This window comes from Geotrypetes seraphini, chromosome 3 (genome assembly GCF_902459505.1).
Source record: "Geotrypetes seraphini chromosome 3, aGeoSer1.1, whole genome shotgun sequence".
NCBI lineage: Eukaryota > Metazoa > Chordata > Amphibia > Gymnophiona > Dermophiidae > Geotrypetes > Geotrypetes seraphini.
In genome coordinates, this window is record NC_047086.1 from 178,856,993 (window position 1) to 178,883,922 (window position 26,930).

A 26,930-nucleotide genomic window follows, 5' to 3' on the forward strand; every position below is an offset into this window, starting at 1 on the left:
AACTGCAAGGTGTGCAGGTGAGCTATTAGCATACCTTTATGGGAAAGGGGAACAAAAAATGATGAATCAAAACAAATTAGTGTTTTTCTTCTAGATATTATATGAATTGCTTGTATGCAACTTTTTCAATAGAGACATTTAAAAAAAAATTTCACTAGCTTTTCTTAAGGGCGTACAACATTCTCAGGCCTGAGTGGGATTCTAATATGGTGTGGTAACCCCACATTTGTTCACCAAATAAGGGCTTGTACCAGATTTTGGCCCACTGCTAATGCTATACAACAGTCATTTCACAGAGGCACAGGGCTTTCCCTTGTGCAACTGCATTTGTCATAACACAAATTTTTATCCTTAATATGCTATTTTGCAAAGAAAGAAAACTCTCCTTAGAGAATGCACTGAACTAGGTTGTTCACTCATACTTACTCTTTTGACACCTGACATGCACCAGAGTATTCTTCACAGGATTTTTCAGATACGTTGCCACAAACATTCAGATAAAAATCATACTCGCTTGTGTTAACATGATACCTTCCATTGTTTTTAGTCAGTGGTGAAAGATCAAAGGAAAACCCTGAAGGATAAAAATAAAAAACAAGGTATGCACCAAAACTGTAATTCAAAAGTAGTTCCTGTCTCTAAATGAGGATATTACATGGTCAAACTGAACAAACTTACTGTTTTGCACATTCAGTCAAGCCATATTAGGTTATTACATATAGTATTTTTTTTGTTCTACAAAACAACATTATTGCTGACCAGGAACCAGAAAAGTTGGATTCTCTGCTTGACAGTCCACAGCTCTACTTCTGTTCTATCAGATTAGCCCTTAAGGACATGATGCCACACAATCAACCACATTTAGACTGCTGCTTTACTGGGCAATAATTCTTCATTTTCCCTCTTTTGTAACTGCTACACAGTTTATGCCCATTTATAATCCGTTAGTTCACAAAACTAGCCCCTATTAAGTAATAAGACAGCACTACAATTAACTAACACTGGCTTTTACAAAGTGGTGGTGGAGATTTCTACTGTGATAGGGTGTGATCCGGGCATCCTGGTTGAGGCCTGAGAATCCTATGGTTGTTTTCTGTTGAGACCCGACTACATAGTATAACATTGCTAGGTTTCTCACCTATTATCTTGTGATTCCTGAGCTGTTTTATGAATATAATAACAATTTTATTCTTTTATACTGCCATAACCAAAAGTTCTAGGTGGTTTACGCTAAAAAGAGCTGGACAATCAGCGAAATACAATAATATAGTAAAAAATACAAATATTTATAAAATAGAATTTCAATAATAAAACTCACTAAGTAATAAACTTATCGAACAAAGAGATCTTAATTAATTTCTGAAAAAGCTGAATACATTTACCTAACCAAGATTGTTGCCTACCAGCTTGAAATGCTAGGGACCTATCTAAGAAGGTCTTATATCTTCACCCATTAATTTTTGGATAAGCAAATAAGTAGAAATTTCTAGTTTCTCTTGATGGTCTATGCCAGTGTTCTTCAACCTTTTTACACCCATGGACTGGCAGAAATAACAGAATTATTTTGTGGACCGGCAAACTATTAAGACTGAAATTTTAAAAACCCATTTCCTCCCTGTCTCCGTGAGCTCGGTCCCCGCAAACCATCTGATCCCATCTGCACAAGCCGCAGTTATGATTTTATATTGAATGTATTTTATTGAAGTATAAAAAGAAACAATATTCTGAGCAATTGTGATTTTATAAATACAAATATACAGAGCACGGACCAACAAAACCCCTGTCTCCCCTCCCTTTCACATATATCCCCTCTACTATCAAGAAAACTGAACAAGCCAAGTTATTATAGAATGCTACACAGAAATATCATGCTAACAGAATACTGCAGTCCCCAGTTATGTCTCTAGCAGGATATATATTTCAAAACTGATATATTCTAATGACAAAATAGAAATAAAATTATTTTTTTCTACCTTTTGTTGTCTCTGGTTTCTGCTTTCATCTTCTTTTCACTCTTTTCCTTTCAGCGTCTGCCCTGTCTCTTCAATCCAGCATCTGCCCGTTCCATCCACTGTCTGCCCTCTCCCCCTTCCATATGTATCTGACTTCTTTCTATGCTCCTCTCTCCTGTCCATCCAGCCTGTGCCTCCTCTCTCCTTTTTACATCATTCATTCCAGCTTCACTGCTTTCTTCATTTTTATCTCTCCTACACCAGATCTAGCATCTTTTTCCCTCTCTCATTTCTCTGCCGACTCCCTTCCCAGTATCAATCTCTCTCTACTTTCTCATTCCTCTCTCTCCCCTTTCCCTCATCTGATCTTGCCATTCCACCCTGACCCCCTTCCCCTCCTGTAGTCTCCCTGCCAGCTGTTTCCTTCCTTTTTTCCTTCTCCTTTCCCTCCTTCCTTTTTTCCTTCTCCCTTCCCTCCTCCCCCTGTCCAACATTAACTCTCTTCCCATCCCTTTCCCTCCTCCCCTCCCAGTAGCATCTCTCCTTCTACCTCCCTCCAGGTCCAGTAGCAGCTCTCCCTTTATCCAGCAGCTTCCCAGCCTCCTACAGTGGCTTCCTCCCCTTCCAGCAGTTCTCAGTACTTGCCTGCAGCAGTGATTTACTTAGGAAGCCTTGGGTCCATTGCCGCCTCTGAGGAAAGAGGAAGTTGCCGGTGAATCACTGCCCTGGCAAGTAGGAGAGCTGCTGGGAGTGGAGACAGCCACTGTCAAAGGCTCCCCAGGATCTTGCGCGCACACGCTGACCATCTCACTTGTACCTGCAGCTCTCTCCCTTCTACTTGCACCTTCCCCGCAGCCCTCTTCAGCAACTCGGCAGGGGCGGCGATCAAGACAGACTGCCGACGTTGGGACCTTTACTCTCTGAGTCCCGCCTATTTTGTTTCAACTTCCTGTTTCCGAACAGGCAAGACTCACAGAGGGAAGGCCCTGACGTTGGCAGCCTGTCTTGATCGCCCGAGGCTGGGAGGAACCGCAGTCAGCAGGAAATTTAACTGCCAACTCGATCTCACCGGCCCTGTGCGGACCGGCAGAAATTTTCTGTGGACCAGCACCGGTCCGCGGACCAGCGGTTGAAGAACAGTGGTCTATGCAACAAAAAATGAGGAAAAAGGTAAGGTGGAGATAATCCTGATATCAGCTTAAAGCAGATACAGGAAAATTTGAATAATACTCTTGCCTCCAAAGGCAGCCAATGACGTAAATGATAATATGGACTAATACGGTCGTTCTTTTTCAAACCAAAAATCAATCGAACAGCTGTATTCTGAATTATCCTTAATACAGTATCTAATCTAATCTAATCTAAACCTTAAGTTTATATACTGCATCATCTCCATGAGAATGAAGCTCGACACGGTTTACAAGAACTTAAAATAGTGGGTAGAGAAGAAGAAAAAGGATTACATGAACTTATGTGTAGAAGGGGGGAGAGAAAGGGGGGAAGGATAGAGCTACAATTTGCTGAAAAGCCAGGTTTTCAGTTGTTTGCGGAATAACTGAAGGGAGCTCAGGTTCCGCAGCGGGGTGGTGAGGTCGTTCCAAAGACCTGTGATTTTGAAGAGAAGGGATTTTCCCAGTTTGCCTGAATAGTGGATGCCGCGTGTATTCTGCTATTCTACAGATAGTTACCGCGTAGCCTTCAACAAGCACTTTCATTAGCAAATTATCTCGTCAAATCATTGTGATACGATTGAGAACATAAAGCACTTCCTCAATTTAATCCCTGCTCACCAATCAGAGAAATCAAAGCCCGTCATTTGTGCATTTTAGAGAAGAATGGAATGCATACCTGCTTGTACATCAGAAACTCTGCAGTTGTCACCTGCTGTTCTAGACAAGACACATGCAGCAGCTGTGTGCCACTCAAACTCATAATTACACCCATCATTCTCTATGTTCTTCAGCAGCGGAGCACTTTCCAGATCACCTAGCAAAAAGAATAAAGTGAAGAACCTGGGATTATTAAAACCATTTTGCAATAGTTTACAGTCTGCATGGTATTTCTCTTCAGTAAATATTATGTTGGGTCAGATTAAGGCTTCATCAAGCCCAGAATCCTGACTCAGAAAGTGGCCAGGCCAGGTCACTAGAAGTGCCTGGCAGATACCAACTGTCGATCCTTTGCTGCTTACCCCAGGTAATAGCCAGATAGAATTAGGAAAAGCTGATTATGAACTGCTGTTTATAGGACCTTTTCTTCTAGGAATTTGTCCAAACTTTTCAGGGTCACTGAATTTAGATGCATTTGCCACTTCCTCTGACAGTAAATCTCAGTTTAACTGTGCATTAAGTTAAAAAAATATAATGAAACAAACCAGTAGTAAGAACTTGGAAAAATTAAGTATCCGGAAGGAATCAAGATGGCGTCGGAGTGAGTCGAGCTATTAAGTGGCTCCTGCTCTGTTCGGCATTTTCCTCAATTTTTCAACTTTTCCTTGTAGAAATTTACCTGCTATGCCTAAGCGCAGGGGTAAGCAGAGGAGTGTGCTTCCTGCCTCCTCTTCCATTTCACTGACTCGACAAGCGGCAATAACATCTTACGTTGTCCCTCAGACGCACAGGAAGCGCCGGAATTGATGTCTCCGGAGGCGCTGCAGGTCTCCTGACCCCGGATGGAAACCACAGCTTGCTGACTTCCTTACAGTCAGCATTGGAAACCGGAGGACCTGATAGTCAGCGGGAAGCGGGGAAGGTGGAGATGGATCCTATGGTGGAGTCCCCCGGAATAGCTACCCCTGCTCCCCTGATTAAACCAGCGGTGATTGACATGGAGGCATTATGGAGCGCTATGGAGACTTTACATAAGGTATGCTCCCAAATTGTACTTTCCACACAAAATACTAATAGTAAATTTAAAACTTTTGAAGAGAAACTCCAGCAACAGTCTCTTAGAATGGACAAATTGGAGAAATCTGTGGCAGATGGGAAGATTACTACTAATTTACAACTTAAGGATAAAGTTTTACTTGCTAGGAAAATTGAAAATTTGGAAAATGCTAATAGGAACTTGAATTTGAGATTTTTAAACTTTCCTGTTTCCAAGTTTCAATCTCCTAGGGATTTATTTCATTCCTTTTTGAACACTGTTTTGAAATTTCCTGAAAATAACATGCCACCATTACAAAAGATATATTACTTAAATTTACCAAAGGAGGATAAAGATAAAGGGAACGCCGTACCGGGAGAATTGGATCTCACTGGTATGCTGGAAACATCACAAGAAGATTTATTGACTAGAGCTACTTTATTGGTAACTTTTGTTTCTTCAAGATAAAGAAACAATTCTTCGTCTATTCTATAGGACTGAAAAGGTGGAATTTCATGGATTCAAAATTTCTATATTTCCTGATGTATCTAAGTGGACACAAGCCAGACGTAAGAAGTTCTTGGCTTGTCGTCAGTCTGTTTTGAGTTTAGGGGCAACTTTTCAATTACGTTTCCCCTGTAAATGTTGCATTACTTATCAGAGTAATAGATATATTTTGTATGAACCCGATCAACTGCAGTTTTTTCTTGAAGGTAAAGTAACCACAAGAATTCCAGATACCTCCATGGAATCAACCCAGCAGGCCATTAGTTAAATAACTCCAACTGCACTCTGTTATTTGTATTGTATAAATTTAGTTTATTTCTTTAAACCAACTACCCTTGGAAGTGATTGATTCCTCCTCCTCTCAGATTGTGGACTTTACTCATAGTTACTATGTGGCATTATTTTATAATTAATATTTGTTTTTCTTATTGGATTGTTACATTTCCTTCAAGTACTGATTGACATGTTAATTTGTAAAAGCATAAATAAAAAAAATAAAAAAATTAAGTATCCACTACTCTTAGTACCATCTGAAAAGGGTTCCCTTTTTGCCTATTCTACCCAACTCATGACTTTATAGAGCTGACAAGTCCTTACATAAGGGAACCATTCCATCCCTTCTGATCCTTTTCTGCACCTTTCTTCATTTCTGCTGTACACTTGAGATGAGTTGGACAGAGAACTACACATAGTAATCAAGGTGTTAACATTGATTTATACAAAAACATTATGATAATTTCCAGTTCTTTCTTAATAATATCTAATATTCAATTTTATTTTATTTTTTGGAATGTCACATACTGAACTGAGGATTTAATTATACGGTTCACAAGATTTCAAGGTCATTCCCTGGATGGTGATGCCTAAAATGGAATAAAACATGGTTTTACTTCAATCCCCCCACTTCCACCCCGAAGACAATTTCCTGAAGTAGTTTAGTTTTGTGCATATCATGACAAAAATGAACTTCACTTTGAAGCCAGGGCACATGGAATATGATCTCAGTCCCTCAAATTTACTGCTAATACTCACCATATTTGCACATTGTATCAGACATTTTCTTTCTAGAGTTCATAAGATGTAACATGTACAGGCAATCTATTCAGGTGTGCTTAGAAGTTCTCTTTAATCAATACTGTGGCACTCACAAAAAATGGGAAATTTCTGTATCTTTCTGCCACATTTTCTTAAATTTTCTTGGTACTTCAGTACAGTATCTTCCATCTATCCATGCAATTCATTGAGTAATCACTTAGGACTGACACCTCTATAACCAATGTTATTCTAGTGTTTCTCTTTTACTAATATATCCAGTTTTCTGGCATCTGGATTTCCCTAAGTGCATCACTGTGTACTCATTCACATTACCTTATAAGCTCAAATATAACCAACCTGAACATAAACCGAGGTAACCTCCAATCCCCCTCCAAAAAAAAGAGGAGGAAAAAAGGTTGTCTTGAATATAAACCGGGGGGGGAGGGGGGTTATAACAAGGGCTCTGCCAGGCTCTGCATTCAGCCCCTCTCCCTGCCCTGCCAGGCTCTGCACCCTGTCCCCCCTCTCTACCGGCCTTGCAGATCTCAACCAGGCCTGCCGTAAGACCTGGTGTTCCAGTGGTGGACCAGAACAGGAGGGATCCCTCCCACCTCCTGTCTCTAACAACTCTTACCTCCGTCCCACCTCCCCGATTAGTAAAAAACGGACTTTTAAACTCCCTGGTGATCCAGCAATGAACCGGGACAGGAGCAACACTCCTGCCTCGTGCAGAGCCACTTTCTGCTGCCTTGAGTTCTCACAGCAACCTTGCGAGACTGCAGAAACTCACGATAGCTATTCAAATATCAGCTCCTGCCCCAGTTCACTGCTGGACCACCAAGGATTTTAAAGGTATACTTTTTACTAATCAGGGAGGCATGAGGGAGGTGAGAGTTGTTAAGAATCAGCCAGGACAGGAGGTGGGAGGGATTCCTACTGTCTGGGCCCACCGCTGGACCATCAGGGCTTACAGCAGGTTCTGTGGAGGACTGCAACAGGTTCGGGAGGGGGAGCGGGGGGGCTCTGACCCAAATATAAACAGAGACCCCCATTTTTGGGCCATTTTTTTGGCCCAAAAATCTCAGTTTATATTTGCGTATATACAATAATTATCTGTCATTTAGATGTCAAGGTCCTCAATCTGGCAAGGTCCTTCTACAGTTCCTTGTAGTCTGTTTATCTCCGTTTTCAATAATTTTGCACCATTTGCAAATCTGGTCATTTCACTCATTCATTGCTTCTTTATCACTAGATAAGTATTTTTTTGTTGTTGTTGAAAAGTAGTGGTTCACAAAAATAAAGAAACGTAAAAACATAATATTCAATTTAAACATTAGCAGGTCACAATCAATTTAATATGATAACACGTTAAATAACAAATAGATTTCTAGTTTACTTGGTACTAGTAGTAATTTGAACAAACTAACACTGGCTTTTACACAGGCTGGTTAGGTAAATGCTCCGACACTCTACCACAGGACGGTTAGGTAAATGCTCTGACACTAATAGAATTCCTATGAACGTCAGAGCACTTACCTCGCTGGCCCACAGTAGAAACCTCTACAACAGATTTGTAAAAGGGGGCCTAAGGTGGCAATGTTTCTGGCCCATAAAAATAATGAGGCATTTGGTTTTCTTGGGATCTTCAAGCCTGCCAGGGGACCAATGCACTAAAACAATATGTCCCAAATTTTTTGAAGCTGCAACACACTAAACTTGGGGCCACAGCTGGAGGGCATCCGGAAATGTGTGGACATTGTGTGGAAATGTGTGCCCTCTAACCCAGCTAGCTGATTAACCGTTTCCCTTAATTGTTTCCATGACATCCTGTTTGTCTGTCTTGGCTATTTAGATTGTAAGCTCTTTCAAGCAGGGACTGTTTTCTTCTTCTTTGTGACTCTGCAGCGCTGTGTTCATCTGGCAGTACGAGAAAAATAAGAAGAAGTAGAAGTAGAAGTAGTAGAAGTAGAAGTAGAAGAAGAAGAAGAAGAAGAAGAAGTAGAAGAAGAAAAAGAAGAAGAAGAAGAAGAAGTAGAAGTAGAAGTAGAAGTAGAAGAAGTAGAAGTAGAAGTAGAAGTAGAAGAAGAAGAAGAAGAAGTAGAAGTAGAAGAAGAAGAAGAAGAAGTAGAAGTAGTAGTAGTAGTAGTAGTAGTAGTAGTAACTGCTACCATTTTTATTTTTAATCTCTAACCACTGAAGTCCCTAGTTATTGGTTCTGATGTAAAAATCAGGCAACTAACTAAGGAATGCTACTGTAACTGTAGGGTTTGTTTGTTTTTGTTTAATTTCTTCATCTCCTTAGTAGCTTATATTCTCCAGTCATTATGGGCTTTAGTTATCCGAGCTTTGTTATTTCCTCTGTGGTATTTGTTTCATTTTCTGTGCGATTTGTTATCTGGCATTTCTTCTTATTATATTATTGAAACAACTGTATACATAAAACATTTTTTTTAAATTGGTTTAAGTCCTTAACTCATAACTCTAACCATTAGACTTAAACATCATATATTCAAAAGGACTCATTCCCTCAGTATTTTATGATCTATATATCTATCTGTTAAATATAAACCTAAAAATCAGTGTGATGCCTGAATAGGATCATGCCGGTTATGCCCCAATTTACTTTAATTCCTAATGGTAAACAAATCTAAAACACATTATTACCCATGAATACAATAATCAGAATAGATACTTTTTTATACTAAATCAACAGTAGTAAATAATTTCTAACTAAACAAAGAATGTCAAATCTGAAGTGACATGAAATGTTACAATTTCTACCTTGTTTACACACCAGCGTCACCACAGTTTGGATCTTTTTATTTGATGAGCAGACATCCCCATCCGAATAAAGCAGTTGAATATTCTCCCCAACTTTCTTGGGAGGAGAGAGGAACTTTCCTAGATTCTTCTTACTGTTTCCATCTATAGATGAGAAAAAAAAATGCTCAGCACACACAAGTCCCACAATGTTCCAACAGAAAGCTTGCATAGGCTTTCTGATAGTCTTTTCGTCCTCAGGAAACTCTCAACCTATAATGTGAGTGAGGTTGCTGAGAAGCATGACGCATCCATGGGGAGAAAGAAAGAAGGAACTGCAAATTTGTACAACTGTAGTCTGTTGACCTTTTAACTGAAAGTCTTTTAATGTTCATTAATATCCTCTAGGGCAAATACATAATCTGGAAATTAGACTCACCTACAGAACATACAGCAGCTTCCTCTGGACAGCCTACAGCACCTCCTTTCTGAAGCACTTTGTGGCAAATGTTAATGAAGAAACTGGTATCTTTTGTTTTATCAGCATTGCTGCGTACTGCCTCCCAGTTGTAAACAGATGGATTGTCTGACTCTGAGAAAACAAAGTTTCAGTTAAAAAGAGTACATAATACATGAGCTGGGTACCTTAACAATGCTGTTCTTGTTTTGGGGTGTGGTTTAGCTACATTCTATCCTTAACTGCATAAAACCTTATCAAATGGAAGTTCCAGTGCTATACTATTTGTTAGAGATGCTGACTGTTGACATCAGTTTGTTCTTAAAGTTTGGCATATTGGTTATATGCCTCCTATATTGTTTGCATCTTATTGGGCTTGTGGCAAAAGTCAGAAGTGTAAACCAGGCATGGATGTTTTTTAAATATAACATCGTGGAAGCCCAAACCAGATGTATTCCACATATTAAAAAAGGTGGAAAGAAGAGAAAACGAAAGACAGCTATTACAGCCAAGAAAATATCCTTTACAAGAATGGAAAAAGGATCCCAATGAAGAAAATAAGAGGAGACATAAGCACTGGTAAGTTAGATGCAAAGCATTGATAAAGAAAGGTAAACAAGAATATGAAGAACAACTTGCCAAAGAGGCAAAAACTCATTGTAACAATTTTTTAGGTACATCAGAAGCAGAAAACCTGCGAGGGCTATAGGACTGTTGGATGGTCAAGATGTAAAAGGTGCGCTCAGTGAGGATAAGGCCATAGCAGAAAGACTGAATCAATTCTTTGCTTTGGTCTTTACGAAAGAAGATGTAAGAAATCTACCTGAATTGGAAATGGTTTTCAAGGGTGAAGCAGAAAGAAATCTCGGTGAACCAGGAAGACATATTAAGCCAAATTAACAAGTGAAAGAGTGAAAAATCACCTGGACTGGATGCTATATATCCCAGGGTATTGAAAGAACTCAAACATAAAATTTCTGATCTATTGTTATCTATAACCTGTTGCTAAAAATAGTCTGTAGTGCCTGAAGTTTGGAGGGTGGCCAATATTACGTCGATTTTTAAAAAGGGTTCTAGGGGAGATCCAGGGAATTATATACTGGTAAGCCTGACCTCAGTGCCAGGCAAAATAGTGGAAATAATTATAAAAATAAAATTGTGGAACATGTAGACAAGCATGATTTAATGCGATAGAGTCAGCATGGGTTCAGCCAAAGGCGGACTTGCCTTACCAATTTGCTTGACTTCTTTGAAAGTGTGAATAAACATGTGGATAAAGGCAAGCCAGTTGATGTAATGTACCTATATTTTCAGAAAGCTTTTGACAAAGTTCCTCATGAGAGGCTCCTGAGAAAATTAGAGAGAGTCATGGGATAGGAAGCAATGTTCAATTGTGGATTAATAATTGGTTATCGGACACAAAACAGAGGATGGGGTTAAATGGCCATTTTTCTCAATGGAGGAGGTTAAATAGTGGTATGCCACAGGGATTGTACTGGGAGCGGTGCTATTTAACTTATTTATAAATGATCTGGAAATTGGAACTACGAGCGAGGTGATTAAATCTGCAAATGACACTAAACTGTTCAAAGTTGTTAAAATGCATGCAGACTGTGAAAAACTGCAGGAAGATCTTAGGAAACTGGAAGACTGGGCAGATGAAACTTAATGTGGACAAATGCAAAGTGATACACATTGGGAAGAATAATCCAAATCATAGTTACCGGATGCTAGGGTACATCTTAGGGGTCAGTGTTCAAGTAAAAGACCTGCATGTCATTGAAAACAATATGCTGAAGCCTTCTGCCCAATGTGTGGCAGCAGCTAAAAAGCAAAGAAGATGCTAGGAATTATTTAAAAAAGGATGATAAACAAGACTAAGAATGTTTTAATACCTCTGTATCACTCAATGGTGTGACCTCACCTCGAGTACTGCATTCAGTTCTGGTCTCCAATCAGATTTTAGGCACCATCCCCTAAATGCTATAAAAAGCACTAAAAGTTGCATTTGCACTTTAATTGAATAAGCTAATTAGCACAAATACTGGCAACAAGAAATTACTGGTGCTAATTAAAATCAATTACACTATGCAAATGTCAAAAAAATGGAGGTACAGAAATAGGCAGGTCATAGGTGGAATGGGGTGTTACTTTAAGCTATGTTTTCGTTAATGCATATGGCTGCACCTAAATTTAGTCATGGTTCCCGAACTTAAGTGCAATTCTATAAGCTGCACGGCTTATAGAACAGCACTTTTTTGGCACCGATTTTTTGGGCACCATAGAATAACACAATGAAGTTAAGGCACAAGCATACAATGCTGTGGGTGAAAGAGCAAAAAACGTGTATGGTATTGGAATCCCCCAAGGCAGGACTTTTGACTGAAACGCTGGGAGGATCCATGCAATGGCTGTTCTTTTGTATCAGCGTCGGGAGTTTTCAATTGCAATAGAACTGGGGTCCTGTGGACCAGATAAGTGGAACTTTGTTGAAGAATGTTTTCATATAAATTATTTTAAATATTTTCAACTATTTTCACAATATATGATCATCTTGAGACATCCAGAAAAGAATTTTAAAATAACTTTTTTGTTTGAATAAAGTTTATTTGCAATAGGAAGGGTAGGGGAAGAAGCAGATGATTACAATAGATGAGGATCAGTGAAGTGGGTACTGCAATAGCAGGAGTTATAAAAGGCCCCAAGATCCCTTTCCAATCGAAATTCTGATGCTTCTTTCACTTGGGTGCTAGTGAAAAATTATTGCTTTGATTAATGAACACAACAAACAGAAGATCTCTTAAATATTTCTTATAAATGGTCTTTGACATGGATTAGTGGTTTTTATTTGAATAGTGATCCTTTGGGACAGTCTGTTACTTTTTTTTTTTTTTTAATTGAAAATTTTTCAGAGAAAATACAAAGCCTCAAGAGGTTTAATAAATACAAAATCAAAAATCCACATTAAACTGTCCCTCTCTACCCCTCAAACTCTCAGTAACGCAAAATGTACCGTAATGTAATGTACAATGCACAAGAACACAGCCAATAAAACCAAACCACCCTTCCCTCCCCCACCCCTGGGTCAATGATGCAAACAATGGCAATACAAATGGTTTGCAAGTAACAAATATATAACTAACCATAGGTCATGAGGAACTTTCACACCATCTGATATAGGGATCCCATACCTTAAAAAAGGGGGTAATACGAGTATGTAGCAAGGCCATCAATTTAGACATAGGTAAAATAAAGTCCACTTTCTGGGACAATCTGTTACATTTTAAAGAAGATATTACTGCCTATGCTTTTACTATGGCCTATATCATTTCATATGGTAGTTGACATTAGTATCTTAATGATTTAGGACCTCTTATACTCTCTTTTGGTTATCTTGGGATATAAATTTATGCCCATCATTCCTTTGCCTAGATTTATGAGCTTAATGCTACGCTCCTAATTTTTTTCCACCCTACCCTAAATCCACCTCTGTTGCCATGTACTTTATGTTCCTGAATTTAGTTTAATGAAATTTTGAGTAAAAATGTAAAACAATTAGCCCTGGTAATTTTTCAAAAATAACATTTTAAAAGCCTGAGACTCAACGTTAGGAGCATATATCCTTTGAACATTATGTCTTAAGTTAATACCCAAGGCAATGTAAGATAAAGTGGCTTCCCCAAGATCACAAGGGACAGCAGTGGAACTTGAGAATGTATCAACCATTCAGGTTTCCGTTTTGGGGGTAGGTGATTTGTTTTCATCTATGCATGCATTTCCTTTGATTTCTCCACTTTATTTTATGAAATATGAGCTACAAAAACAAAACAGTAGGAGACAAAACTCAACACTCAACCATCTTACAAGCAACAAAGAAAGGAAAATACTGGTAACTGACACATATCTTTAACATTCACCTTAGAGAATAACACAGGGACAAATTTTTCCATGTCCCTGCAGGAACTCATTTTCCCATCCCATCCCCATTCCTGCAAGTTCCGTCTTCATCTGTACAAGCCTCAAACACTTTAAAATCGCAAGTGTTCGAGACTTGTGTGGTTAAGGCAGAGCTTACAGGAATGGGGCAGGAGCAGCAACAAAGCTTGCGGGGACAAGACAGGGAAATTTGTCCCCGTGTCATTCTCTAATTCACCTCTTTCGGAGGCAGCAATCTCTTAATTGCTTTACAATTTGGACACCTTCTGCAAATAAAATAGATCTAATCTTACACACTACAGGAAAGTAAACTTGGCTGGTCAAGTTTCTACCTGCAAAGCGGCTCAGAGGAGACAAATCGTAGTGTTTTTTCTTATCGGTGATACTACAAAGTAGGTCTTCTTTTTCCTTAACACAGGCATACTTTGTATCCCAGCTGAAAAAATATGTGCAGTCCACCTCACGCTGAAATACTGGTGTTCCTCTTCCATCATTCTCTTGTGAATTAAAAAAAAAAAAAATTACACACATATCATTGTAATCGCCATAAAACATTAAAAACTGTTTTTGATATTATCCTTTAGGATTAGCCACATAACCCCAGGACTATCAGAAACTTCATAAATACACAAATATACAGACTGATGTCATGAACTGCATTAATGTCAGAGCAGTGGCTCACTTTAGGTACAGTGCAGATTTTCTTTGCCAAGATCTCTGGCTACATCACATATGGTCTTACTGCATATTTTTGTGTGTGATATGCACACTACTAATCCTAGTGCATGAATATAGAAATGCATATTAACTCTTTATTTGGCATTGTAGCTCAGAAGCAACATGTGTTTCTATGGCTCTTATGGGAGATCTGCATATCCAAATGCCTGTTACTCGGCACTGTAACTCTTGTTTAACATCCATCAAGTTACGTAAAGCAGCCGTTTTCATTATCTACCAATTAAAAGATTAATGAGCTGCATATGAAATTACTTTCAAAGCAGTTGAGCTACACAAAAATTTAATGCAGGGTTTTTGAGGTTGTTGGAGTTAAAAAAAAAATTTCCACCTTAGGAAGAATCTTCACTCTTGAATGTGAAATTTAGTTTACATTCAGAGGTTAGATCAATAAGACCAGGGAGGGTTATGATTCACAGAAAACAAAAAAAGAAGCCAATGCCCTAGAGTGAGCACATCCAAGAAGCATGAATGAATCACAAAACCCCCTATCTCAGTACTTTTTGGTCTGGATTCTGTAAAGGACGCCCGGTCTCAGAAGCCGACGGGCGTCCTATACAGAATAACACCTAAGTCAGCCTAAAGTGAACCCAATTCTCTGACGTCCATGTTACCAACGCCGGTTAGAAAATCGGGTTGTAAGTAGATGTGGCTGCTGAGCTTATCGCAGCAAGGGATAAGTTTAGCTGTCGCACATTCCGCCTCCCCCCCTGAAAGATCGCTGGTAGTAGGGATGCCCAATCCTTCCAGCAGGAAGGATTGGGCATCCCTACTACCAGCGATCTTTCGGGGGGGGGGGGGGGAGGCGGAATGTGCGACAGCTAAACTTATCCCTTGCTGCGATAAGCTCAGCAGCCACATCTACTTACAACCCGATTTTCTGTATATGCAGCCCCGTAGACTGTATATGCAGCCCCGATTTTCTGTATATGCAGCCCCGTAGACTATTTTTAGCAACAGGTTATAAATAACAATAGAATATTGTTATCTATAACCCCCCATTCCCCCGTAGATCGTAGCAGGAGGGATGCCCACCCTACCCGAACCCCCCTCTAACCTTTCAGGAAGGCTGGACAGACGGGTCTTCCCTCCGGCCAGCTGGCAGGCCCGCCTCTGTCTGCCCCTTCCCAGTGCATTGTGGGATGCCAGTGTAGTTGGGTAGCCAGTGTAGTTGTTTGGTGAGAGCTGAGACCAAGTCATATTTCTAAGGTTGAAGATAGTCTTACAGCAGTGTTTTAGATGAGTTGCATTTTATGGACCAGAGTGGTGTTGATTCCCATGTATATGGAGTTGCAATAGTCTAGTTGAGGTAGAATCATCTGTTGTACTATTAAGGCAAAGTGGTGTTGGTGAAAGTATACTCCGATTAGCCTCAGTTGCCTCAGGGTGAAAAGGGATTTCTTCCAGAGATTGGAGATTTGAGGTTTCATGGTAAGTGTGGAGTCTAGAATGCAGCCTAGGATTTTGGAGTATTCATCTACGGAAAGGGTTTTGCCCGAGTGAAGGGTAATGTTTGTTGGTGCCGTCTGTTGGGCCATTTGGAAGTATAGAACTTTGGTTTTAGTTGTGTTTAATTTTAGTTTGTTGATTGTTGCCCAGTTCTGGATTCTTTCAATATTGAGTTTGACTTTGTTGGTGATGTCTGATTGATTGTGGTTGTAGGAATAAGGAGAAAGATGTCATCTGCGTAGAACATTATGCTCTCACCTTCAAATTTTATGTTTCCTAGAGAACTCAGGGAACTTCCAAGTACTTTTTTTTTCATTTATTTAATTTTTATGGCATATTTATGGTATCTATACTGTAAACCGCTTTGAACCTCACGGTATAACGGTATACAAGAAATAAATTATTATTATTATTATTATTAGAATGGGGGAGAGTGGGGAGCCTTGTGGTACACCACAGAAGACCTTCCAGGGATTGGAGGTTTCTCCATTCTTTCTGACTATGTATTCTCTGTTTTGTAGGAAACCGTAGAATCACATTAGCACTGTGCCTATTATGCCAATTTCTGACAGTTTTGTTAGTAATAGGTGGTGATTCACCGAGTCAAAAGCTGCAGAAATGTCGAATTGGACGAGCATTGTTTGACGTCCTGTACTGAGCAACGACTTGTTTTTTGTGATTAGGGTGAGGAGAAGCTCTGTTCTGTGTTTACGGAATCCAAATTGGGATGGATAGAGGCATGAAAGCTGCTCAATGTAAGTTGTGAGTTGTTTACTTACGTGGATCTTGATGACTTTTGTTAGAATAGGAATGCCCGCGATGAGTCTGTAGTTTGAGGCTGAGGAGAGGTCTGCCTTTGATGATTTTGGTATAGGGGCGAGTGCTATTTTTCTCCATGGTTTCTGGCAAGTGACCTTGTTTTAAGGAGCTATTGTGGAGGCTGGTGATCCAGATAGTGATTTGTTCTGGTGCAATAGTGAGGAGATAGTGGAGGCAGTTGTCCAAAGGGCTGCAGCATGTGGACAATTTGGATATTATTTTTTTTTTTGTGTCGGGGATGGTCAGGTTGGAGAATGAGGTCCCGATTTGGTCTGCTTTGGTGGGATCAGTGGGGTGTTGAAATGTGTCAAGAGAGTGTGCCTCGGTGGTGGTAGATTTGGTTATTTCAGATTGCATAGTTTTGATTTTGTTGAGAAAGAAGTCTGCTAGTTCTTGAGCAATAATTTTGTTGGGATGTTCCTTGGGTTCTTGATTCAGTGGGTTTGTGAGCTGTTTCACCAGGTGAAACAGTTTTTTGTTGTCCAGCGTTTTGGCGCCTAATTTGCTAGTGTAGGATTCCAGCAGGGGGTATTGGGCACTTGGAGACATCTTTGTTCTTAGTAGATGGGGCCTTAGGCACATGGGCCTTTCTAAGATTCTAGTTGGCACAATCTACGGGGGGTTGGGGGTTCCAGCAGGGGGGATTGGGCATCCCTCCTGCCAGCGATCTACAGGGGAGGGTGGTGTTCCGGCAGCAGGGATTGGGCATCCCTCCTGCTGGCGATTGTTCGGGCGGCCGCTAAACTTATCCATTGCCACGATAAGTTCAGCGGCTGCATCTACTACAATGCAAGCCTACATTGTACGCGTCTCCCGCTGGCTTAGGGAGACGTGTAGGCTACTTCCGGAGCAAACCACACCCATGCCTAGCATTAGGCGAGATTAGGTGGGCTTGCATGCCTCTCTAAGCTCCCAGAGGTGCCTCCAATGTAGGCGGCCTTGGGAGTTTTTTGTTGTTATTTTTAAATGTGCGACTGGTTAGACAGCAGTAGGACATCTACCGCTGCCTACAATCGGGATGCCGTTTATAAAATCCAGGCCTTCTTGTCTTTTTTTCAGTGAGATACTAAGATGTTCTAGTGCAAGCATTTCTTTATTTTCTATTCAGTAACTAATTTCACTTCCATTTTAGCACATAAGTTTACTTTGGTTTTACTACACCATTCCAATTTAGCACATAAAATTTAATGAGATACAAGTTGCAACGAGGCTTAAAAATTTAGCATACGAAAAATGCACATTCTTTTTTTGTATCAACAATTTGTATTAGAAAGTTTTATATGAAATAAAATAAATACAAAACAAAGACATTTTTCATTTCCAACATCAATGTCAGGAACTAAAATAACACAACCCACCCAAGCACCCCTCCCCCTAAATTATACAGCAAACCACAAAACTACATCAAAACCCCATCATCCTCGTTAAGGTGAGTCCACACGTCATGGGCCGGATAATATGGGCCATGATGCCCAGTCAATTTTTCAAACTCCCCCAGAAGCTTTAAACAACTAGTTCAGTCACAGATAGTTGGGCCATTCAATAGTTTCCACCTGGCTGCAATTTCACACTTGGCAGCTTCTAAACATATTCTTTTCAACCTTACTTGACAATGTAGAAGGCAAGCTTTAAGATCCAAAGAGAACTGGATGCCCAAACAAGTTTTCATTCAGCTGAGTACCAATGTCCAAAAAGACTGAATTTTCTCAACCACCAAATATGATAAAAAGGAACCCTTCTCTTGCATACATCTCCAACAGGAATGCATAAATGGAATCAAATGCAGTAAGATGAGGCAAATATAGTACTATAATGAGTTTGAGCGATCTCATGGAGGAACTAATTATTAGTTATGTTTAAAGATATTAAACCCATACTAATATGGTCCTAAAACATGGTCACTTACCAATAAGTGTGGAGAGACTCACCAGTAAATTTATAATGAACATATGTCTCAAAGGAATACTGTGTAATCTAGACCCTTTGGTGTAAAGGACTGTAGTTGAAAAATAAGTTTTTGTTCTTCTTGTAAAAGTACCCTATCAATATTTCCTCCTCTTGCGCTCTCTTCTATTGACTTGCATACAAAAACTTTAGATTCTGACTATTGTGTCCTGCTGTATGCCAATGTTCTACTAGGGGTGCATTGGCAAGGGGGGACGTGACAGCTATGGAATTCATAAAGAAAGCAAAGTCTGAGCTGTTTATTGAATTTTTTTGAAAAATATCTAAATCCTTTTGAAAAATATCTATACTTATTAAAAAAACAAAACAAAACTTTAGATTAAGCACTTAATACACTTTATATACAAGAATTAAGGAAATAAAAGTAAAGTAAAAAAGGGACTAATGAGGATTGCAGCCGTGTGAGGTTTTGGGGGGGGGGGGGGTTTAAGACCAGCGGCAGTCTGAAGATCCCATATAAGCAGAAGAATTTGCTTAAGTGTTTATTAATGTAGTGCTGATGCTCGAGTGGGACATAGTGAAATGACTACTAGGGGTGCGGCATTCACATTCCGTTGTATACAGCATAAGAACATAAGCATTGCCTCAGCCGGGTCAGACCAGGGGTCCATCGTGCCCAGCAGTCCGCTCCCGCGGCAGCCCCCCAGGTCCATGACCTGTAAGTGATCCTTTACCTAAACCTTTTATTCCTTAATCATTTAATATCCTGTATAGTAACCCTCTATCTATACCCTTCAATCCCCTTCTCCTTCAGGAAATCATCCAATCCCTTTTTGAAACCCAATATCATACTCTGTCCTATCACCTCTTCTGGAAGCGCATTCCAGGTGTCTACCACCCTCTGAGTGAAGAACTTCCTAGCATTTGTTCTGAATCTGTCTCCTTTCAATTTTTCTGAATGCCCTCTTGTTTTTGTTGTCCCCGCTAGTCTAAAGAATCTGTCCCTCTCCACCTTCTCTATGCCTTTCATGATCTTATAAGTCTCTATCATGTCCCCTCTAAGTCTCCACTTTTCCAGGGAAAAGAGCCTCAGCTTCTCTAGCCTTTCAGCTAGAAAGGTTCTCCATGCCTTTTATCATCCTTGTTGCTCTTCTCTGGACCCTCTTGAGTATCGCCATATCCTTCTTAAGGTACGGCGACCAGTATTGGACGCAGTACTCCAGATGTGGGCGCACCATTGCCCGATACAGTGGCAGGATAACTTCCTTCGTTCTGGTTGTGATACCGTTTTTGATAATGCCCAACTTTCTGTTCGCCTTCTTTGAGGCTGCTGCGCATTGTGCCGCCGGCTTCATTGTTATATCCAGCAATACCCCCAAATCCTTTTCTAAGTTGCCTTCCCCCAGTACCATCCCTCCCACTGTATAGGGTTCCCTTTCCCTATGTGTAAGACTTTACATTTCTCTACATTGAAGCTCATCTGCCATTTTTTTGCCCACTCACTCAGTTTGTTCAGGTCTCTTTGTAGTTCTTTACATTCCTCAACAGTTCTAACCCTACTGGAGAGTTTTGTGTCGTCCGCAAATTTTATAACTTTGCACTTCGTCCCTGTTTCCAGGTCATTAATGAATATATTAAACAACAGCGGTCCAAGTACTGACCCTTGTGGGACACCACTCGTGACCCCTTTCCAGTCAGAGTAGTGTCCCTTTACTCCTACCCTCTGTTTCCTGTCTGCCAGCCAATATTTGATCCATCTGTGCATGTCCCCTTCCACCCCGTGGCTCCACAGTTTCCTTAATAGATGCTCATGGGGTACCTTGTCGAAGGCTGTTTGGAAATCCAGATATACGATGTCTATGCAGTACGTTCGTTTGGCATGATCTTCCTTTACAAAAACCATGCTGTCTTGTTCTCATCAGTGTGTTCTGTAATTTGTGTGCGAATCATTCTCTTGGTCTTGCCCACATAGAGAAGATTACGTGTTGTATTTGTACAATTTTTTTTTATTTTTCATTTTTATTGAATGTAAACCGCCTAGAAGTATGATTAAGCGGTATAACAACTTTTAATAAACAAACAGATCTTCAGATTGTTGTTGGAAGTTGGTGAAATCTGTACATTTTCTCCTCAATCTCAGGAACTGACTATAAGGTAGATTATTCTTCAAAGATGCATTATGTTGATTCATATACTGTAAAAATGCATTCATATCTGTTGGTTTATGAAAAATTGAAGTTGTAAGACAATAATCATCCTTTTTTATAATCAAATCCAGGAAACTGATCTGATGGGTATGATATGCAATTTTAAATTTCAAATTTTTGTCTCTGGTGTTAATCCAATCAAAAAAGATAATTAATGCGGATACTTCACCCCACCACAGGATCAAAATATCATCAATAAACCTCTTATATAGGCATATATTGTTCTTAAATGTATGTTCTTTTAAATATATTTTCTCAAAATATGCAACATATAGATTGGCTATATCAGGTGCCATTGTTGCTTATTATATGGCCCGACAGTTAGGTAAAAAATTGTGAATCCTCCTATTGAAGTCTATTTGCAGTAGTGCTGCCCGATTCAGGAAAAAATATTTCTATTCAATTCATCCTAATGAATCGATTTTTCGATTCCATTTTCCTGCCCAAATGGGTGTTTAGTTTTTTTTCAAATATCCTGGTGGGCTTATTTTATAGCCTCTTCACCCTTTTGCCCTCTCCTACCCACACTGGCACTGTGGTGTAAAAAAACAAACAAAAAAGATTTTTCCTTTCTCTGTTAAATCCTAGCTCACGTTCGCGGTCTAACACCACCTCTGGCAGGATACACATTTCAAATCTGACATATTGTAATCACAAAATAGAAAATAAAATTATTTTTTCTATCTTTTGTTGTCCAGTCATTATTCAGATTTTGTTGGTCCCAGGCTCTGGTTGTCTTCTGATAACTCACTTGCCAAGGTCTCCTTCTTTCTTCGTGCTAACCATCCATCTTCTATGTCTGTCCTCCCCTTCTGTCTCCGTTCCCTCCCCCGGAGGTTTGGCATCTTTCCTTTTTTTCATCTCCATCCCCAGATCCACCTTTTCTCAACTACCCTTTCATCCAGCATCTCTCCCTCCTTCTCCACCACCCCAGTTTCCACCATCTCTCCCTTTCTCTTCCCAACTACCCTCCTATCCAGTATCTCTACCCCCCCGTACCGTCCCTTGCGTACAACTTCTCTCCCTTTCTGTTCCTTCCCTCCCAAAATCCCATTGTCCATCTCTCTTCTTCTCCTGTTTTTAGATCCATTATTTCTTCTATCCCTCCCCCATCTCCCCCAAGTTTATTTCCCCCTCCCCCATTTTCCCCAAGTTTATCTCCCCTCCCCCAAGTCCATCCCCCTTCTCCATGATCTTCCCCAAGTCCATCTCCCCCCTCCTCCACCATCCATCTTCCCCCATCTCTCCTTCGCCAGTCCACCAACTCCAAGTCCATTTCCCATCTCCCCCCAGCTCTGACTCCCAACATAGAAGCCCAGTATTTGGCTGGCAGAGGGCAACACTCGTGCATTGTGGCACCTACCAAGAGCTCCGGGCGCTTTGCACAGCGGACAAACACTTTTCCCGTTAGTTGCAGAAGATATGGCCTTGCAAAAGCAGAATGAGAAGCGTCTCTAGCAGCATTTCCAATGTGCTCGCACCACTCCTCGGGAGTCCCCGTGCGTTACCACATCACCAGGCACTCGCAGGTGCTGGGGGCTCTGGCTGTCATGTGGCCGATGAAAGGCCGGCTACTGGCAGGACCCAGGAGAACAGGTGCGCGCCACTGAGAAAGCAGCAGCAGCAGCAAGAGCGGTGCATGCAGGTTGCGGATCTGGGGTGTTTGCCAGGGGAAGCATGAGCATGTATGTGGGAAGATGAGACGTGGGCATCTGCTGCCAGCCAACCAATTAAAAATCACCTTGTTGCCACCGTTCTGCATGCAGAGATCCACTCTGCTTTCCCTCTGCCACCGGAGTCCTTGCTTCTGATGTAATTTCCAGTTTCGCAAAACCAGAAGTTACATTAGATGGAAGGATTCTGGTGGCAGAGGGAAAGCCCGAACAGGTCTCTAGCAAGGGGGCTGACGAATCGGTGAGTTCGATTTTTTACAAAAACAAAATCGATTCACCTGAAGTGAATCGATTCGAATTGCAAATCGGGCAGCACTAATTTGCAGTATGTTTTCTATAATGACTAATGCCTCTAACTGAGGAATATTAGTGTATTCACTTCCCCCTCCACATTCGCACTGATAGGGGAATGGCAAGGCAGTGAATAGAGAACAATCACAAATAACTTTTCGTATGTTAATCGCAGCTTTTCAGAAAAAAAAAAAAACCAAAAAAAGACACAAAACTGCGAATAGCCTGACCTGTTCCAGTGAAGAAAGTGCAGCTGGGAGCAGTGATTTTCTCTGTGCAACGCTGGGAGCAGTGATTTTGTAGGATGTAAATTTGGGGGCGGGGCCTTCAATCAAAAAACTGTACCCTGGCATAATTTTAGTCCCCATACCACTGTATGCTTCTCAAGGGAGATGTGCATCTAATTTACCCTTAAATCCTAGAACGGTGGAATGGGGAGGAAATGACAGGCCAGGAAGCCCCCTGGACCAGCTTCTTAAGTAGAATGGGGAAGGCTGGGGTAGGAGGGAGAGGATGGGGAAGAACTTATGATGCCGGAAACAGAAGGGAAAGAGAGAAAGATAGTGGGCAAAAGTGAAGCAGGGGTGGAAGGGGAGGAGGGGAGAGAGAGATATGATAAAACTGCGAGGAGAGAGATAGAAGACCACAGGAAGAGGAGAAAGGGAAGGAGAGAAATGGACCACGGGAAAAGGGAGAGAAGGAGGAAAGGGAAGAAGGTGAGAGATGTGCCAGACTGCGGGAAGGGGAAGAGAGTGATACCAGATCAGGGGAAGGGGGGCTGGAAGGACACAGATGTCAAACCACAAGAAGGGGAAGGGAAGAAGGAGGGTGAGATGCAAGACCACAGTAGGGGGGGGGAGGAAGGAAGGAAGGGATAGAGATGCCAAACTGTGGGAAAAAGAGAAAAAATATGCCAGAAAATAGGAAGGGATAAAACAGAGATGTCAGAACACAAGAGGGGGAAAGAGAGGGAGGAGATAGTGCACAGGTATGGGAGGAGTGAGGAAGGGAAAAGATATGGAAGAAATGCTGTTTAGGATTGATGGGAATAGGGGAAAAGGAGAGAGGAGATGGTGCACATGTATGGAGAGGAGGGGAAAGCATAGAAAAACAGACTGATGAAGCAGAAAAATGGAAGAAAGTTGAATGTTAAAGGTTAATGTCAAAGATAGATGTAGGGCAGAAAGTGAAGGAAAGAAAATCAGCAAATGGATAAGAAGAAGGTCTTGAAAATAAGAGTTAAAAGCACAGACAAAAGGAAGTGCAGCCAGAGACTGGGAAAAGATGATTAAAAAAATAAAATCACCAGACAACAAAAGTAGGAAAATGATTTTATTTTCAATTCAGTAATTGAAATATGTTAGTTTTCAAAATTTACATCTGCTGTCTATATTTTGCACTGTTCAGGAAGAAATTCATTTGTTTCTATTTCTCTGGTATTGTACTGCATGCGATAGATGTGGTGTATTTAGATTTAGATTTTAGCAAAGCCTTTGACAGTGTTCCACACATACGTCTAATAAATAAACTGCCTTGGGATGGGCCCCAAAGTGACAGACTGATGGCTAGATTCACTCCCCCTTACCTGTCCGATCCGGTTCCGATCCGTGGGCGAGTCTTGCAGGGCAACTGATCCACTAAAGGCTCCTCATGCAAATTACAAAAATCGGATACATGCCCACAAGTGATCCCACGGATCGCTGAAGACCGATTGCAACGCATGCACAGATCATCATTGTTGGCTGTACATGCAATCCGCGCATGCGCCGCTTTCCTGCACAAGCGAAGTCAAAACAAAGGGGGAGGGGTGGCGAAGTAATGGCAGGCAAAAGTGGACATGATCGAGGGCTGAGCCAGGCCTGATCTCATCTCCCCTTCTTCACTAGGACTCGCTGCAGTCTCTTTTAAAAAAGCTGGTTCATGTGCACCGGGAGTGGAGGAAAACTGTCCAGGGTAGTTACGGAACAGAACATGAAACCCGCCCTAACTCTCCTGCCCTCTGCCACCCTCCCTGCAATACGAGTCTGGGCAAAGAGCAGGGCTCGACGGGTGAGGGATATCTTTGCTGTTGAAAAGGCAACCTGGCATGTGGCAGTGTCGTTAGCCTGTGAGCTCTACTCTGTGTGCATGTGGCATCCTCCAGTGTTAGGAGAAAACTCTAGGTACAAGTTGACAACACTGAGCCCTTGGTTATAAAACAAACAATCCAAACAAGCAGTAGATAGGCCATAAGGAGTATTTTATGAATGATCCCTCCTGTTGCTTTTCCAACCTTAAGATAGCCAGCACAAGGGACAGAGAGCTGGAGAGTCGGGGCAGAGAGCAGGGCGGTTTTTTGGGGAAAGTTGGCTGGGATTTCAGGGCGGCATGGCACAGGAGATTCAGCAGGGACATGAGCGACTGGTCCTCAGCAGTCGCTTGTTTTGGGATCAGCCAGCCCAATCAGTGTTCTTTACTTTTTAGTGAATCGCTGCCTTTCTGCTTTGCATGCCGTTTCCCCTCATTTGCATGGACGGATCGATTAGGTGCGGATTGGATCGAGAGGAAGGTTAATGAATTGGTTGGGGTCGCAAACAGGTTGGGACACGATCGGTCAGCTTAGTGAATCTGGTCCTGAGTTAGGAACTGGTTGAGTGGAAGATGACAGAGGAGGGTAGTAGTCAGTTGAGATCGCTCTGAAGAACATGAGAATGTAAGAAGAGCCATACTGGGTCAGACCAAAAGGTCCATCTAACCCAGAATCCTTCTACTAATACAGGAGTGTCAAAGTCCCTCCTCGCGGGCCGCAATCCAGTCGTGTTTTCAGGATTTCCCCAATGAATATGCATGACATCTATTTGCATGCACTGCTTTCATGGTATGCTAATAGATCTCATGCATATTCATTGGGAAAATTCTGAAAACTCGACTGGATTGCAGCCCTCGAAGAGGAAATTTGACACCCCTGTACTAAACTTTGACACCCCTGTACTAATACTATTAATAAAAAATTATTTAAAAAATTCAGCCCAGGACTTAGCCAGTGTTTTAGATTTCAGCCCCTTCTGTGATTGAGTTTGACACCCCTGATTTAGATAAATTTTTAACAATAGACATAACAACATGCAATGTCATATTCTTTGAAAAGAATTCAATAATTTGTAATTTTCTGGTAAATTTGAAGAGATTTACTCAGGTTTGAAAAACATTGTATTTTTGTGCAGATCCAAAACTCAATCCTTTCTGTAAGACATTTTGTTGTGTAGGAGAAAGATTCGCATCTGATAAATTAATGATTGGCATAGTCATTGCCAGCTGTATTTCCTCTGTTGATATTGGTTCCTCATTGGTTCCCTGCTGTAATTCCTCTGGTTCGGATGTGTTCCAAATACTCCTCTTCTTCTGCCCCTTCCTCTTGGATTCCCTGGAAGAGGGTGTGGATGATAGGGGTTTTTTAATCCATTTTCCAAAGACAATCTAAAAAAACCCAGACAACCTTCCTCCTGTGTAGTGCCATCTTCGTTTAGAACCCATATAACTGGGGGGCTATTTAATGGGAAAATAAAAATATCTCCCGATTCTCTCTGAATACGTTTGCAGCCTCTATCTTCCTGCGTATTCTCTCCAACTTGTAGTAATATGTTCTGGATCGGGTACAACTATATGTTTGTCTATAGTTTTCCTAAGTGCATGCATACTTATTGTTATTAAAAACTTTAGTTTTGGAATAGGGATATATTGATCCATATCTATATTCTGCCTCATCCCTAAAGAATTTAATTCTTAATCTCTTAGAGTTCTCTTTTGAACAAGTCAGATTTCTTCTTGAGGCTAACAATGGTCTTATCTAAGTCAGGATAATTGAGTCAAGAGCACCTATTTTCATTTTTATGTTTGAGAGAATAAAGTTGTTTCAAACAAGATGTAGTCAGAATGATGTTGTCAGCATGCCCTCAGTTTATAAGGCATTATCATGTGTCAAAATGTTTTGCCTGCCTAACCATTGAGCACAAATGCTATGGTTTGGCTGGTTTTACTTTGTTATTGAAACTTTTAAATCTGATGGTTGATTCTTGGTGAGTATTTTGATGTTAGCTGAGAGTTAGATATATTCTATATGCACAGACAAGTTTGTAACACTATAATACAGGCCTGTTTTGAAACTTTGGCGCTCCTCCCCTGTGGCATAGGAGGGGTTTGTTTTATCTTTTTATGTCCTCCAGCCTGATGGTTCTCTCCAGTCCTTTCGGACGTTATGTGACTCTTCTACCTTGAAAGATGGGGACTGGTTCTCTTATAGACAATTACAACATTATGTCCATTCTCTCCCTGGTTCTGCTTTGACTGAGGAGATTCAGGA

At 40.9% G+C, this 26,930-nt stretch overlaps 1 protein-coding gene across 1 annotated transcript in view; it reads right to left on the bottom strand.

Moving 5' to 3' along the window:
* IGF2R (insulin like growth factor 2 receptor) overlaps positions 1 to 26,930 on the bottom strand; it is a 358,657-nt gene that overhangs the window by 232,977 nt on the left and 98,750 nt on the right. The window contains exons 11-15 of the mRNA XM_033935794.1: positions 13,845 to 14,009; positions 9,559 to 9,711; positions 9,141 to 9,284; positions 3,801 to 3,938; positions 427 to 574 (exon numbers count right to left, since the gene is read on the bottom strand). Coding sequence (XP_033791685.1) covers positions 427 to 574; positions 3,801 to 3,938; positions 9,141 to 9,284; positions 9,559 to 9,711; positions 13,845 to 14,009 — 748 coding nt within the window. The remainder of the gene's footprint in view (positions 1 to 426; positions 575 to 3,800; positions 3,939 to 9,140; positions 9,285 to 9,558; positions 9,712 to 13,844; positions 14,010 to 26,930) is intronic.